Here is a 16,843-nt window from a genome sequence, read left to right as displayed (position 1 = left end):
TGCTCCTCCAAAATACCTGTTGACTTCCTAATCCTTGGTACCTGTTGGTGTCTTTGTTGGAAATAGGGTCCATCTTAGTTCTCCAGTGCTACTTTGACAGAAATACCGCAAGTGGATGGCTTTAACAGATAAAATTTATTTTCTCACAGTTTAGGAGGCTCTGGAAGTAGGTCCTTGTCCCTTCAACTTCTGTTTCCTGGTTCCTTGGCTTGGAACCTATCTAAAAGACAAAGAAAACTGGAAAAATTTGAAAATAGAGGCAGAAGGGACTCTCTGACCCAGAACTTTTGATGCAATCCTGATCTATTCTCTGGCTTCACTTTGTATCCCATTAAAATGGCAAAAGAAATAGTGTAGTAGATGTTCTAATCAGAGATGTGCACAAAGATTTCGGCACATGAATGCTCATCAAAGTACTGGTTATCCTAAAAAACATTAGAAACAGGCTTACTGTCTGGACAGTTTTTTTAAGCATGTCTTTGAATTTCCTGCTGCTTCTTGGTCTCAAAGTAGCATCTATACCTCTGGATAGTTTTGGGATTACTTTGACCAACAGGGCATATCAGAAGTGATACTATGTGTCTTCCAAGACTAGGTTAGAATAACCCATGCAGCATCCATTTAGGAACATTTCCCATCCGAGCCCTGAACCAACCAACATGTAAGAAGTTCAACTACTATGAGATGGTCATGCTGTGAGGAAGCAACAGGTAAGTGCTCTTGGCAGTCTTCTTCCAGCCAACAGTCATCATTCACCATCAGACTTGTGAATGGAGATGCTACCTGATGCAGTCCCCAGCTTTTGAGTCATCCCAGTTGTCAAATGTTTCCAGCTAAGGCCCAAGATGTCATGGAAACAAGTCAGCCTTTCTGCGCCCTGTCCAATTCCTGACCCACAGAATTCCACATGCCTTATAATATGGTGGCTTTATACCACTAAGTTTGTTGTTGTTGTTGTTGTTATGTGCCATCGAGTCGGTTCCGACCCATAGCGACCCTGTATAGGGTTTCCGAGGGTGTAAATCTTTATGGGAGTAGAAAGCCTCATCTTTCTCCCGCGGAGCACCTGGTAGTTTCGAACCGCTGACCTTAAGGTTCGCAGCCCGATTCGTAACCACTACGCTTCCAGAACCACTAAGTTTGGAGTTGTTTATTACTCAGCAATAGAAACATGTTCATCAGAAAGCAATAATTAAATAAATCACGATCTGCCCTAATAAGGAATACTATGCAATCCCTGGACTCCTGGAGTTGTTGGATAAACATAACCACAAGGTTAGTGGTTCAAACTCACCAGCTACTCCTTGGAAACCCTATACAGGGTCACCGTGAGTCATAATTGACTCTACAGCACTTAATTACATGTGTCCATTAAAAATCATGTTTCAGAAGAACAAACAACATGGGGAAATATTCAGAGCATAATACTAAGTGTTTTAGTATTTAAAAAAAAAAAAAAAAGGCATGTAATTATCCAAATTTGTTATATGGTGGTGGTGGTGGTACTCTCTGGAGTTGATTCTGACTCCTAGTGACCCTAAAGAGTCTCCAAGGCTGTAAATCTTAACAGGAACAGAAAGCCTCATCTTTCTCCCATGGAGTGACTGGTAGATTCAAACTGCTGACTTTGTGGTTAGCAGCCCAATTTGTAACCCACTGTGCTCTTTGTTGTTAAGTGCTGTTGAGTTGGTTCCATCTCATAGTGACCCTGTACAGGGTTTCCGGGAGTCTGGTGTGGTGCTGTAAGATAAAGCACTGAGTCGCAAGGTTGGTTTGAACCACAAGGTTGGTGGCTCAGTGCATTATTCCATAGCACCACACCAGGACTCCTTAGCCACACAAAAACTTAGGAAAGATATACACCCAAATTTCAAAAGTCTTTTAAGTGAATTGTGGGTGGTTTTAATTTTTTTTTAAATGTTATTTCTTGACACTTCCAATTTTTCAATAAATATGCATAGCTTTTCTGATAACAGAAATCAAAAAGGAAAATTATTTTAACGAATGTCCAGTTCTTTTCCAAATAGCAGAGAGAACACGTGCAGGTATGTGTGCTGTCAGTGCTCTGATGCACACAGGCATGTATTTTTATAAGTGTCATTGAGACAATTCCAATTCATAGTGACCTTGTAGAGGGTTTCTAAGCCTTTAAATCTTTGTGGAAGTAGAAAGCCTCATCTTTCTCCTGCAGAGTGGCTGGTGGACTCGAACCGCTGACTTAGTGGTTTGTAGTCTCATGCTAACCATACAGAGGTACTGCCCTCAAGGACACACTATCTGTGCATAAACTTACTGCACCATCCACATAACAACCCTGCCTGAGGCAGTCTTCTCTAGCTGGAACCCAGAAGTCTGAGACTTATCTCACAAAACAGATGTTTGGTGGGTCATGGATGAAAGCTTCCTAGTCGTTCTCCCTAACTTTTCCCCAACCACCCAGAGCCACAAACTCCCAGCAGGCAAGCTCCAAGACAGGAGAGAAGCTGAAACGTTAGAATATTCATGTTCCTTCAGATTAAGAAACCCATGAGTCATGAATATAGCAAAGAGTTAGAGAAATCTGTGAACAGCTGTCTCAGATGCCCTCTGACAGGTGCCTACACATCAAGGCATCCATATATACGAATAACAACTTGCATTTATTGAGCACTTACTATGGGTCATATACTTTATCCATCTATATGCATTATCCCATTTAACCTCAAAAGATCCTTAGAAACTAAATTTCTCCCCATTTTCCACATGAGTGGACTGAGATACACAGACATTAGTTGGCTTGCCCAAATGCACACATCTGGTGTGTAGCAGAGCTGGGATGTGAACCTGGCCTCTAGAGTCCGTCTACTCAAGGTCCTGGTCCATGACATAAGACAAGAAAAATAAATAAAAGGTATCCGAATTAGAAAGGAAGAAATAAAACTATCTTTATTCACAAACAACATAATGCTGTACATAGAAAGTCCTGAGAATCTACAAAAAGCCACGGCAACTAATAAGTGAGTTTTACAAAGCCACAGGATACAGTGCTAGCCTATACTGCATCCCTCTGGGAAATTCATTAAGTCCTTTGGATTGAATCTATGGACTGAATGGGAGGGGATGGTACACGTTAGTGTCCCTGGGAGTCAGACACCCATGGTGGAGCATGATCTGTCATTCTCCCGCTAAGGGATGCCACTGAATGACTTTGCTCTGTCAATGCCTCAGTTTCCTTATACTTCAAATGGACATAAAAAGAGCACTGGCCTCATGAGGTTGTTGGCAGGGTTCCCAGAACGCATTCATTTACATCTTTTAAGCCAGGATTGGTCCACATAAAATGCTGTGGTTGTGTTCATATGTTTTTGTCCTGGGAATTCTCATTCAGCAACATGGGTCAAGGTTTCTGCTGGAAACACAAGCTAGGTAAGAGGTGCGAGTTTCCCATGACCACGAGTCCTATTTGTTCATCCTTGTATCCCTAGTGCCCAGTGCAGGCCCTGGCAAACATCTGCAGAAGCAGGTCAGTTAGCATGCCAAATGTACCTCGGCCTGCAACTATAGCTCAGTGCCACCAGGCAGGTTCTGGAGCACGTGCATGTGCACAAACATCGCTTATGTTAGCTAGAACCAAACAGAAATATCTATAAAGAGCGATTTAGGTTTTTGATCAAGGACCCTACTGACATCTCTTAAGTCTGACTCATGCTTCAGAAAGCCAGCATTTTACCTTATTTGAGCATTACTCTCTGGGAGATATGACATGTGATCCAGGATGGTATCTAAGCAAGGTCGGCTCAACCCACCAGCTGTTTGTAGGAAACCCTATACATGGTCACTGTAAGTCTGAACAGACTCTACAGCACTTAACAACAACAGCAACATCATCATGCAGAAGGAAGGTGACTCAGGACACATAAATTTGGCTGTGTGGATGAGGGGCCTGGTGGTGGGTATAGTGTGTGGAGGGTAGTGCCAGGGGCCATGGGAAGCCTAGTGGTGTGCTATTAAAGGAGAGGTAATATGAAAAGAGGAAAACCCCCAATGAGAAAGCTTGGATCATTACAAGCTGTGGACAACATTGCGAAGTATGAGTATTCTGTAACACTTAATTGTGCTCATGACGAATCTGTACCTGGACCAAGAAGCAGTTGTTCAAACAGAACATGGGAACACTGAATGGTTTAATATTTAAAAAGATGTGCAACAAGGTTGTATTCTTTCACCATACTTATTCAACCTGTATGCTAAGCAAATAATACGAGAAGCTGGGTTCTATGAAGAAAAACGTGGCATCAGGATTGGAGGAAGACTCATTAACAACCTGCGATATGCAGATGATACAACCTTGCTTGCTGAAAGTGAAGAGGACTTAAAATAATTACTGACGAAGATCAAAGAGCACAGCCTTCAGTATGGATTACATCTCAATGTAAAGAAAACAAAAATCCTCACCACTGGACCAATAAACAACATTCTTATCAATAGAGAAAAGATTGAAGTTGTCATGGGCTTCATTCTTCTTGGCTCAACTATCAACACTCATGGAAGCAGCAGTTAAGAAATCAAATGATGTATTGCATTGGGCAAATCTGCTACTCAAGACTTTTTTAAAGTGTTGAAGAGCAAAGATGTCATGCTTGAGGACTAAGGTGTGCCTGATCCAAGCCATGGTATTTTCAATAAACTCATGCATGTAAAAGCTGAACTGTGAATAAGGAAGACTGTAGAAGAATTGATGCTTTTGAGTCACGGTGTTGGAGGAGAATGTTGAAAGTTCCATGGACTGTCACAAGAACCAATAGATCCGTTTTGGAAGAAGTGCAGCCAGAGTACTCCTTGGAGGCCAAGATGGCCAAACTTCGTCTCTCATACTTGGGACATATTGTCAGGAGGGACCAGTCGCTGGAAAAGGACATCATGTTTGATAAGGTAGAGGGTCAGAGAAAAAGAGGAAGACCCCCAACAAAATGGATTGGCCAAGTGGCATCATCGATGGACTCAAGCATGGCAACAGTAATGAGGTTGGCCTAGGATCCAGCAGTGTTTCGTTCTGCTGTGCATAAGATCGCTATAGGTTGGTACTGACTGAATGGCACCTAACAACAACAACAGACAAATGCATAGAAAGTGGAGGGGTAGGGAAGCAATGGGAATTATTGCTTAATACATATAGAGTTTCCATTTGGGATGGTAAAAAGGATTTAGAAATAGCCAGCATTGTGACTGTATCTAACAACACCTGGAATTATAGTAAAAATTTATTAAAATGGTAAACTTTGTTAATAAGAAAGCTTGATGGTGCTGGGGGCTAAGCATTGGGTTGCTAACTGAAAGGTCAGTGGTTCAAATCCACCATGGGAGAAAGATGAGGCTGTCTGCTCTTGTGTAGAATTATCATGTCAGATACCCTAAGCAGCAGTTCCACTTTGTCCTATAGGGTAGCTATGAGTGGACTTGACTTCATGGCAGTGGGTTAGGGTTTTGGGGGCTGTATTTTACCTAAAATAAATAAATAATGAATATATTAATAGAATTGACTGCCTCTTAAAAAAACAAAAAGGAGAGGTAAAGCTCATGATCAAAGATCAAGGATGACTCTGTTGCCAGCTGTAGGGAGGAAAACCCAGATGGGACCTGCAAGTGGACACAAGTGTACTTTTCTGCCTGGGCCCCCACCTGCCAGGGTTTGAGATGACTCCCACAAAGGAGTCCATATTGGGAAATACACAAATGGAGATGGCCTGTGGGTACAAGAGTGAACTTGAAAGAGCAGGGGTGAGTATGGGAAACCGACACATTGCAGGAGGATGCATAGAGAGATGTAGCCCTGAGAAGCCTGAAAGCACGTCCATCCAGTGGTTACATGTACTGGCATATGTACAAACACAGGTGTGAATTCACACTCCCCAGTGCACACACCTCCTTTGGCCAGGAGTCCTGGAGAGGAGAGTTGGGGCCTAGCCCTTTATGGTCCTTTCTTGATGGCCTTCGTGATTTTCTTTAAGAGGGTATGGGAACAGGTGACTTAAGTATCCAGAGATTCGAGGCATTGGGAGGAACCTTGGTCATCATCTTGGCCTGCTCCCATTGACTGCTTGAACTCCTTCAAGTTGGCAACAAAAATTAAAAAAATAAAGATTTGGGGGAAGTAAAGTAAGGCATTGACATTTGAGAGTCAGCTGGAAATCAGAAGAAAGCTTCCTGGCTCCTTCTGAGATTTCTTTACACTGTTGCTAATCTCTTTGGGAGTGGACAGTTCAGTTATGGCAGATGGAATTTTCCTTAGGGACAAGACAATGGTGACTTTCAAAACGAGTAAGTGGAACAATTCTTGTGGCCCCCTCTCCAACTCCTAGGCCCTAATGATATTTCACTTTCATGCAAGCAAAAGTGTTTACCAATTCAGATGCGAAGTGATAAATGTTCCAAGTAATTTTTATTTTAGAATACAAGAGAGGTACAAATATATTTACAGTTGTACATATACAATCAATTAATATATATCACAGTTTTGCAAATATCATTTTAGATAAATATTTACAAATTTAAAGTGACCATTTTCTGGAAGTAGAACACAGTTTCTTGAAAACTCTATACATTTTATACTTTTCATTAATAGTATTATGTTTATTTTACAAAACGCCCTACAGAGCTTGCGGTAAATGACTGCAAAATGGAAGAGGCGACACCAGAGGGCGCTAAAGGCCGGGGTTTGGGGAAAAGGTAAGGGGTTCCTACCTTGCCTGTCTAAGGGAGTTCTAAACCAGCCTTAAGGAGGGGAAACTTTCCCCTTCCCAAATTTGACGTGAGTGGTACTTGCCAACTCCCTCATTTTACAGATAGGGAAACTAAGGTCCAGAAAGTGACACGGCCTTGCACAGGGTACCACAAGTGATTATTTAAATCTCTCCCTCAACAAGCCAGGCACACTGCCAAGCATTTGTGCTTCCATCATCATTGGGGAACCAGGTTTTGGGGAAAGGTAATCAGACCGGCTCCTCTGTCCAGGTCTCACCCAGGCTTTTCTGGCCCGAAATCATCTCCTTGGCTGTTCCTGGGCCACAATTCTCAAAGTCTTGTTCATGACTCCTGACGCTGCAGAACACCAGTCCCAGGAGGAAACGTGAGCGGCTACCACCTTTAAGCCACTACCACGCCCCTAAATTATTCGAGCCCCCTCCATTACGAACAGGGAGCTCCCTTTTTCCTCCGACATGGCCCCTTGGAGACTCTCGGCCCCTCTTCTGCCACCCACGAGAGGAATGTCAACCTGGGTGGCCAACTTGACAGAAGGAAGGAGACTCGGGGTGGGGCAGGGCGGGTAAACTACCCGGAAGGGCGGCGGCCTCGGGGGGGTGGGGTGAGAAGCCGAGCCAGCAGGGTGGCGTCACCCCTCAGTGTTCTTATATGCAAAACGGGGCGAAGAATGTGCCTGGGAGATCATTTCGGCAGCGCACCTGCAGAGCCGGGCCCCACGCTCCCCCGGCTGCCGAGCCGAGGCCCCCCAGGCAGAGGTCGGGGTTCCTCCCAGCTGGCGCGCAAGGGAGGCACTCACAGGACCATGGCCGGCAGGTGGTGCGCTGCGGCGGCGGCTGCAAGTGCGGGCGCGTGCGCGTGCGGGGCAGGCAACGCGGGCGAGTGTGTCTGCAACGCGGCGCTGGGCGGCCGGTGGCGCGCGCTCTTCTGATGGGCGCGCAGGCCAGCCAGCTGAGAGTAGGCGCTCTGGCATACCTGGCACTTGTATGGGCGCTCGCCCGTGTGCAGGCGCACGTGGTTGCGCAGCGTGGACGACTGGCTGAAGCGGCGGTTGCAGAAGCGGCACACGAATGGTTTGTCCAGCGTGTGGATGCGCATGTGCGAGCGCAGATTGCTGCGCGAGTTGAAGCCGCGGTGGCAGATGACACAGCGCATGCGTCCGGCAGTGCCCGCGGCAGAGTCCGCGGGATGAAAGTCCTCTGGATATGCGGGCGGGACCCAGGAGGGGGCGGGGCAGGTGAGGAGGAACAGGTGGAGGAGGGAGAGAGAGAGAATAACCGCGTTAGAGTCGTTGCTGCGCGGTCCCAGACATCCCCCATCCCCACACCCACTCCTATACGCTGCGCTCCCAGTACCCAGCCCGCCTCTAATAGAGGGATGGTTGCTTGATTGGGGTCTTTGGCAGAGGCATCGGAGGGTCAGCAAAGGACCTTGGTTGGAGGTTAGTTCGGAGTTGACTCCAGATTATTGCTGTGGGATCTCTAGGAAGTAATTTAGCTTCACTACATCTCAGTTTTCTCATCTGTAAAATGGGAACCTAATGTGTGGCGCTGTGGGTTAATGCACCAGACTGCAAAGCCTTTTGAACTGCATGGTGGGCGATTCTAGCTCACCAGCTGCTCCTTGGAAACCCTATCACTATGGGTCACTAAGGGTCGCTATGGGTTGGAACCGACTCGACGACACTTAACTGTTAATACTAGCTAGGTGGCGCTTTACCCAAGCCATGGTATTTTCAATAAACTCATATGCATGCGAAAACTGGACAGTGAATAAGGAAGACCATAGAAGAATTGATGCTTTTGAGTTATGGTGTTGGAGGAGAATATTGAAAGTGCCATGGGCTTCCAAAAGAACTAACAGATCTATGCTGGAAGAAGTGCAGCCAAAGTGCTCCTTGGAGGCCAGGATAGCCAAACTTCCTCTCTCATACTTTGGACATATTGTCAGGAGGGACCAGTCGCTGGAGAAGGATATCATGTTTGGTAAGGTGGAGGGTCAGAGAAAAAGAGGAAGACCCCCAGTGATACAGATTGGTAAAATGGCAACATCAATGGGCTCAAGTGAGGCCACAATTGTGAGGTTGGCCCAGGATCGGGCAGTGTTTCATTCTGTTGTGCATAGAGTCACTATAAGTTGATACCAACTCAATGGCACCTAACAACAATAACAACAATACTAGCCAACAGGGCTATGCACTATTCCATGAGATGATCATAAAAAGCAGGCATTACTGAAGGCTTACTCCGTGTTAAGCACCTTACAAATCTGATAAGGTGCTGGGCCACTCCTTGAAAACCCTATACAAGGTGGCTATGTGTAGGAACAGACTTGATGGCACTTAACAACAACACCAAAGCCCTTGTATGGAAACTGCCTGGCTAGTAAGCCTTCCATAAAGCGTAGCTATTATAACCACCACCCCACCTCACCACCACTCTCAAGCCCTGCAAAAATGAAACTTATCCCACAAATATTTACTTAGTGTCTACTGTGGCCTCTGGAATAAAGCACTTGACCACAAGGTTGGTTTGAACCACAGGTCAGCAGTTTAAACTCACCAGCTACTCCTTAGAAACCCTCAAAGGGTCGCTATGAGTCAGAACCGACTGGATGGCACTTACCACCACCAACAACAACCATGTACTAGGAATCCTGGTGTGGCACTGTGGGTTAATGCACTGGAATGCAAGGTCAGTTTGAACCACAACGTTGGCAGTTAGTTCAAGCTCACAGCCACTCCTCAGAAACCTTATTCAAGGTTGCTATGAGTTGGAATCGACTTGAGGGCATTTAACAACAAATTTAACATTTTAAAAACAAACTAGGAAACCGCACTTCAGTTTTCTCTTCCCTGAAATAGGAGTAATGATAGCATCACCCCCATTGGTCTGTTGTAAGAATCTAAGTAAAGTTGTTGAGCAATGAATGGCTCAACAAGGATTCATGAGTCTGAGGTTCATCCTTTATAGAAATAAGGATAACCAAACATCACAAGGATTTTGTGAGGACTCAGCAAGATGATAACTATAAATGGTTTAGCCAATTCTTGTCATGCAGTAGGTCCTGCGTGAATGATCACTAACATGATGATCAGGGTGCTCCAACACACATCAGAACCCTCTTTGTCCCCCACTCCACTCAACAAGTTTATATTGAACATCTCTGTTCTAGGCACCAGGGTCAGAGCAGTGAAATGTACAGATTGTCAGAGCTGGAAGGGAGCTTAGAAATCATCTTGTCCAACACCTGTCCTTTATAAGCAGGGAAAATGAGGCACAGAATAATTCCCAATGTTGCATAGCAGAACTGGAACTCCTCTAGGCTCTTGCTGCCCAGCTCTGTGTTCCTCCTGCCACACTCTGATGCCTCTTTGGTGTCCTTCCACCTGTCCCCAGGACAGTCCATCTGGCTAGAAAGCAGGAGGACTGCCTTTCCCCCCTGCACAAATCATGGTGATATGCTCCAGGGCATCAGTCTTCTGCAACCAGAAAGTCCTATCTGTTGGATGCTGCCAGGGTTGGACAGGATTCCCAGGGGCCAGGAACAACCTGGCCACACACACATTCTCCCTCCCTGGGTCCTTTGTCATCAAGGACTTGTGATAAACACCTACCATGCTTGTTCTTTTTCTGCTCCTCCTCTAGCCCAGGCACACCAGGAATCCCCAAGAAAGTGTTGTGGGAGTTCCCATACCACACCAGCAGCTCCTGGTCGGGAGGGATCATCTGGAAGGGAAGGAGGTAAGAGGGAGAGATCAGAGAGGCATCAGCCAAGAGTCCGCTGTCCTGGCTCCTGCCATAGAGATGTGGGACCAACCTCAGCCCTGAGAGCCACCAAACCAAACCAAACCTCACTGCTATGGAGTCGATTCTGACTCGTAGCGACTTCATAGGACAGAGTAGAACTGTCTATAGAGTTTCCAAGGCTGCAAATCTTTATGGAAGCAGACTGCCCCATCCTTTTCCTAATGAGCTACTCCATGGGTAGATTCGAACTGCCAGCCTTTCAGTTGGCAGTCTTAACCCACTTCACCACCAGAGCTACTGAGAGAGTCACACTTCAGTTCATTTGCACTGAGTAGCCCTGATCAGCTGCAGCCACAGTGGCCTTTGGGGCACTCTGGTCCTTGGTTCCCTCTCCCTGTTTTAGCTCTGTCTTAGCTCTGCAGATGGGAACAGAGCTACAGACCTGCCTCCTGGCCACACCAGTGCTTCCAAGCCAACATCAACAAAATGGAAACCTTGCAGCCAGTAGAAGTAGCAGAAGATGGAATACTAAAACGCTTTTCATTTCTTACTGAGAGGAAACAGAGTTAGTTAGTGCTCAGGGTCAAAAGGCTTAACGGCTGTTTCCAAAGAGCGTGTGTTGGGCACCCTACTGTATGTGGTTATACCCTGCCTGCTAATATTCTGGAAACATTTCTTATCCAGAGCACTTATAAGGCATACTTCTCTACCCATCACAGGCTCGGCTTGTTCTCAGGCACATGGTAATTGCTAAAAAAAAAAAAAATTCTGATTGATGAATGACTCCTACTTTCACAAATACTGGAAAAAGAGCCTGAAACTCTATTTCACTTTGTCCTAAACTCTATAATAGGGCTGACAGGGTTTTGCAGTTCTCTGGGGAGGACCTGCCCCAGGGAAGAGGTGAAGACTGTTGGTAGGGAGAGTTCTGCAGCGGCCATAGGAAGCCTGTGGAAGCCCTGTTCCTGAGGTAGCACTGACCATAATAAGCCCCACCCTCCAGGGCATTCCCGGAGACTGCTAGGTTTTCAGTAAAGGTCAGTTGTTGTGTTATTGTTGTTAAGTGAGTTGGTTTTGACCCAAAGCGACCCTGGAAAGGATTTACAAGGAGTGTCTGGTGAATTTAAACCACCGACCTTGTGGTTCAAATCGACCTTGCAGTGGAGTGCTTGTACTACAGTGCCACACCAGGACTCCAAAAGTCAGTTATGTCTCCTAAATAGGGAATCTTCAGGTTCCAACCAGGCAGAACCATTGAGAGAGGGGACACCCGTCACCTTCCTAAGGGCTGGATCCAGAAGAACTAGTTTTGGCATGACCATGGAGTCTCTGATGATCTACCCAGTGAGAAGCAGACACCCACAGGAAACAGTAGGTTTATTTTCTTGTACTGGAAGCATGATTCCATGGGATTTCATTCCCTGGCCAGAGAGATGCTCCCATCCTTTCGGTTGGTTCTTGTCTGCAGACCTCTGGCCACATTCAGAAGCCTGTCAATTTACCACACCTTCCTTCCTTTTGAAGAACTCTAGTCTGGAGAGAACCAGGGAGACTCACCCTCAGGACATCACAGAGAGTTTGCTCAACCTGGAAAGGACAGGGAATCAAAGATAGGAGGGGGTGGAAGAAGAAAGAGAGGTCCAGGGAAGTATTAGGGAGCCTAGCTGATTCCCATTCTCCTGTGATTCCATCTGGACCACATCAAGGCTCAGGCTCAGTGGGTAACAGGAAGCTAAGCAGAAGGTACCAAACCAATGCAAAGTGATGGGAGTTCAAACATGGAAAAGCTAAGTGCAGTCACTGAGCCATCAAAGAAAGCAGGCTGAATTTGGCACTGCCGTGAATGTCCCTGGGACCTCGCTGATTATTTCCAGTCATGACTGCTGTTTAGGAAGACAGCAGGTCAGAGCTGAAGGCCCATGCTGCGGAAGGGGTAGAGAAGAAAGAGGTAGATACAGAACTAAAATATTTAAGAGAAATTCATGGTGAAGGAAACTGTTTTATATAAGGTGACACAATGGGTCTCCATCACTGGGCCAGTGAGTGACCTTGAGCAAATCACTTCACCTTTCTGAGCTTGTCTCCTTTAATGAGGGGGTCAGGGAGCACAACTCTAAGGCTGATTGTAAGGCATTTTCAACACCGACTAAACCTCTGGTTTCAAATCTCAGACCAAAGCAGACATTTATGCATCATGGTTCTCTTATAACCACTAGTCCCCACCAGATTCTGGACTTCCTCCTTCAGGAGAAGACTCAGGACCTGCAGTCAGACAGGTCAAGGTCCCCCCAAGCTCCCCACTTGCAAAGCATGTTATGACTTGGGGCAAGTTGCATAAATATCATTGTGCCTCAGTTTCCTCAGTGATTAAATAAGGACATTGCCTCACTGAGTACTTGTTGGGTTCAGCAGAGCCACGCACATTGTTTGTTATTATTTCCCCCAAGTCTGGACCTCTGGTCTCTCCCTGCTGCCAGGCACCCTCATCCAGACACTCACTGTGGTCAAGCCCAACCTCTTAGAAACAGTGGTCTCTAATGCACTGAGTCCCCATGGTATCCCCACAGAGCCCACAGGGTGACTAAGGCTTTGTTTGTGTCCTGAGGATACCACTCACACTCAAGGTGTCATTGCTTCTGGTTCCTGGGGGAGAGGAGCTGACTCCTTTGGGGCAGATGTGGGACAGGAGGGTCTGAGCCACAGCTGATGTTGCCCCTGAGCTACAACTTGACATCCAGACTCAAGTTCTGGATCAAATGTCTAAGTCATTTTTTTATTTTGACTGACAATAGTAATTATTATTAAGGATTGTTGTTGCTAAGTGCTGTTGAGTTGGTTCCGACTCATAGCGACCCCAAGGAGTGGCTGGTGAACTTGAACCGCCGACTTTGCAGTCTAGCGAATTAATCTGCAGCACCACACCACAGTGATGATTATAATAGTAATAGTGGTGATGAATGTTGATCTGAACCAACAACACCTGGAGTTACATATCCCGAATTCATAATGGTTAGGTGGAATATTATTTTTCAAATAAGTGTTTCAGTGGTGACTGTCTTAGCATAAGAGTAAGTCATTTATTTACTAACATATTTTTAATGCACTAAAATTAATTTTTCTCATTCACTTAAGAAATTAAAACAGTGATACAAACACATGGGCCGAAATGTAAGCATGTAAAAGCACATAATGAACAGTAACTCCCCCTCCTACTCAGCCTGCATCTTTCCCCAGATGAGTTTGTCATTTTGAGACTTTTTTTTTTAAATGCTGATTTTAAATTCATGGACAGCAGTGTGATGAGCAGTGTGACTTCTATTTTCTACCTAATGCTTCAAACTTTTGAAAGAATTATAATAATAAGCACATATGACTTTTAAACAAAAACTTTTTTAAGAGTGAAAATCTATTAAGAAAAACCTACTGGAATTGAATGACACATAGCCCTAGACAGTTGGAAGCCTGGGCTCTTGAACCAGCATTGGGAAAGACAGCGTGCACAGAAAGAATCTCCAGATTGCACAGTCCTGAGAAGCCAGTGGGAGGCCCTCGCCCTGACTTTCCCTCATTCAGATACCGCTTGTATTCAAGTCCCGACAACCCGAGAATCTGAAGTTTCTTCCCTGACATCATGGTACCGCTATCCCGAGGTTGCCATAGTTCCAGCAGCTGACTGTTTAAATGCAAAGAATGGCCACACCATATTCCCTCATGAGCGTTGTTTTATTTTATTTTTTGTACAAACACCACTCAGGCCTAGCCAGCTGGGGCTCTTTTCAGGGATGCATCGACTTTTGTGGGAAGCAGAGAGAGGTTTAGGACACTGTAAAAATGAAACAATTCCCAAAGAAACTGAGTCTGGTAACAGAAAATCCATGCCGCCCAAAGTCTAGCGAACATTAGTGATGAAATGTTTGCTTTATGTATTACAAGAAATCTCAACTCATATTTCTTAGCCTTCCCCATCAGTCCAGAAGTTCTGTCCTGCCTTGCTTTCTGAGTTTTTATAATAAATTGAAAATGATGGTGGTGGTAGAGGGTGGTTTGTTTTCCTAATGTAAATTCATGTCACATGATTAAACATGCTCCCTGGGGGCCCTGAGGCCTTCCTTATGAGGTATAGAAGGCTTAGTCTAGAAGGATCTTAGCGTCATCTGGACGGACATCAATTTCCATTGTACCACAGATGTCCTGACACAGCAATTAATAGAGTTCCAGCAAATAGATATTGGCAAGGGAGGCCACATGGCTTGGTAATCAAGAGTTCCAGCTCAGGGGTCAGAGAGGCCTCAGTTCAAATCACAGCACAACAATGGAATCTCCCTGAACCTTAATTTCATCATCAATAAAATGAAGGTAATAGTATGATAGTATAATATTTATATACTATAATGTAATAGCGGTATAATTGCATTAAGAAAGGCACCTAACAGGGCTGAAAGTATTCGACTTTTTAAAAAGTTATAAAGGGTCTGGTGTAAGGTGAATGTGCCACTATTAGCAGTACTACTAATTAGTGGTGTCGCTTACTAATCAGAGAGCTTTAACTGTACTACTGATAAGCAAGTCAAAAGGAAAATACAAGAAAGAAAGTAAGGGCGGGGGGAGTCTACATTTAGGGCAAAATAATTTGCCAAAGAACAGACAGGAGACTATCTCTGAGCATTTTATTCCCAGTTACACAATCTAAAACTTTAATAGATTACTCCTAAATCCTTTTCTTATGCTGATTTTTACAGTCAGACAAGGTCTGGGAAGTCATTTTACCTGGAAGAACTAAGGTCCTGTGTGCTTCCCTTTCAAACCAACTCCCATCACTGCAGAAAGACTTTTCTCATTCAACATATGTTTGTGTGCGCATGTGTAGGAGTGGTTGGTGAGCTTGAACCACTGACCTTGCGGTTCAAACCGACTTTGCAGTCCAGTACACTGACCTGCAGCACCACACCAGGACTCCATTCAACATTTGCTGTTGTTGTTAAGTGCTCTTGAGTCAGTTCTGACCCATAGCAACCCTGTATAGTATTTCCAAGGAACGACTGGTGAGCTTGAACCACTGACCTGGCAGTTCAAACTGACTTTACAGCCCAGTGCCTCAGCCCATAGCGCTACACCAAGACACTTGGTGGTGGTGGTGGTGGTGGTGGTGGTGGTGGTGGTGTGCTGTGGAGTCGATTCTGACTCATAGTGACCCTGCGTAGGGTTTCTGAGGCTGCCAATCTTTATGGGAGCAGAAAGCCTCATATTTCTCCTGTGGAACAGCTGGTAGTTTTAAGCTGTTGACCATAGTGCCCCCTTACTATGTAACAAGTACTGTGCTGGACACTCTCCAGAAATGTCATTTTTCAACACCTGGATTGAAGGGTCCAGGAATTACACACCAAGAGACTCAGCTAGATACATAACTTGCCCAGAGAGTCTCCATTGAATCCCATCACTTTTGTCTCTTTTGGAGCATTGCTATTTTGTATTTGTGGAAATTTTTAGAGCATCAATAGTATATGCTGTTTATAGAACAAAGCTTTCTTCCCATATTTAGGAGACCTAGCGATGCTGTGGGTTAAGGGTTGTGCTGCTAGCCACAGGGTCAGTAAATCAAACCCACCAGGTGTTTCATGAGAGAAACAGGAGGCTGTCTGCTCGCATGAAGCTTTACAGTTTTGGAAACCCTATGGAGCAGTTCAGCTCTCTTCTATAGGGTCATTATGAGTCAGAAGTGACTCAGCAGCAGTGAATGGGTTCCTATTTTTGGTGATGAATAGGCTATTGTTACGAAATATAAATAGCAGTCCTGAGTTTTAGAAATACTAAGAAAACAGTTCACGCAGCACCAGTTCTTCTTTGGCAAACTCACATACACATAGAGTAAATAGCTGATTTATTCCAGAGACATCTGGAGAGTGCCCAGAATGTTTGCTTGAGCTCTGGAGTCTTGGCCCTGCCTTGCAAGTAGCCACATACACCTAGGAGTACTGTTTAGCCTGTATGTGGCATCTGACATAATGACAAAACTAATAGATTTGAGAAAATTTCGACCAAGAAAAACGTGTCCAACTTTGCTTATTGAAAGAAAAATGGGTAATATTTGGTGTTTCCTTACCTCATACTCAAACACTGGTATATGTTTTTTTTTTAGTAGATATACTAATTTTATAAAAACATTGATAGCCAAATTGGTGATATATATATTGTTAAGTGCTGTCGAGTTGGTTCCAACCCATAGCAGCTCTGTATAAGATTTCTGAGGGAGCAGCTGGTGTGCTTGAACTGCCAACCTTGTGGCTCAAATGACTTTGCAGTCCAGTGCATTAACCCACAGTGCCACACCAGGACTCTCTCACTCACTCTCTCTCTCT

General features: G+C 45.0%; 1 protein-coding gene across 1 annotated transcript in view; it reads right to left on the bottom strand.

Annotated features, from left to right (window-relative positions):
* Positions 1-7,533: 7,533 nt before the first annotated feature.
* PRDM12 (PR domain containing 12) overlaps positions 7,534-16,843 on the bottom strand; it is a 16,872-nt gene continuing 7,562 nt past the window's right edge. The window contains exons 4-5 of the mRNA XM_006834877.1: positions 10,355-10,466; positions 7,534-7,937 (exon numbers count right to left, since the gene is read on the bottom strand). Coding sequence (XP_006834940.1) covers positions 7,534-7,937; positions 10,355-10,466 — 516 coding nt within the window. The remainder of the gene's footprint in view (positions 7,938-10,354; positions 10,467-16,843) is intronic.

This window comes from Chrysochloris asiatica, unplaced genomic scaffold, assembly GCF_000296735.1.
Source record: "Chrysochloris asiatica unplaced genomic scaffold, ChrAsi1.0 scaffold00014, whole genome shotgun sequence".
Classification (NCBI taxonomy): Eukaryota; Metazoa; Chordata; class Mammalia; order Afrosoricida; family Chrysochloridae; genus Chrysochloris; species Chrysochloris asiatica.
This window is presented reverse-complemented; position numbering and strand designations above follow the sequence as displayed.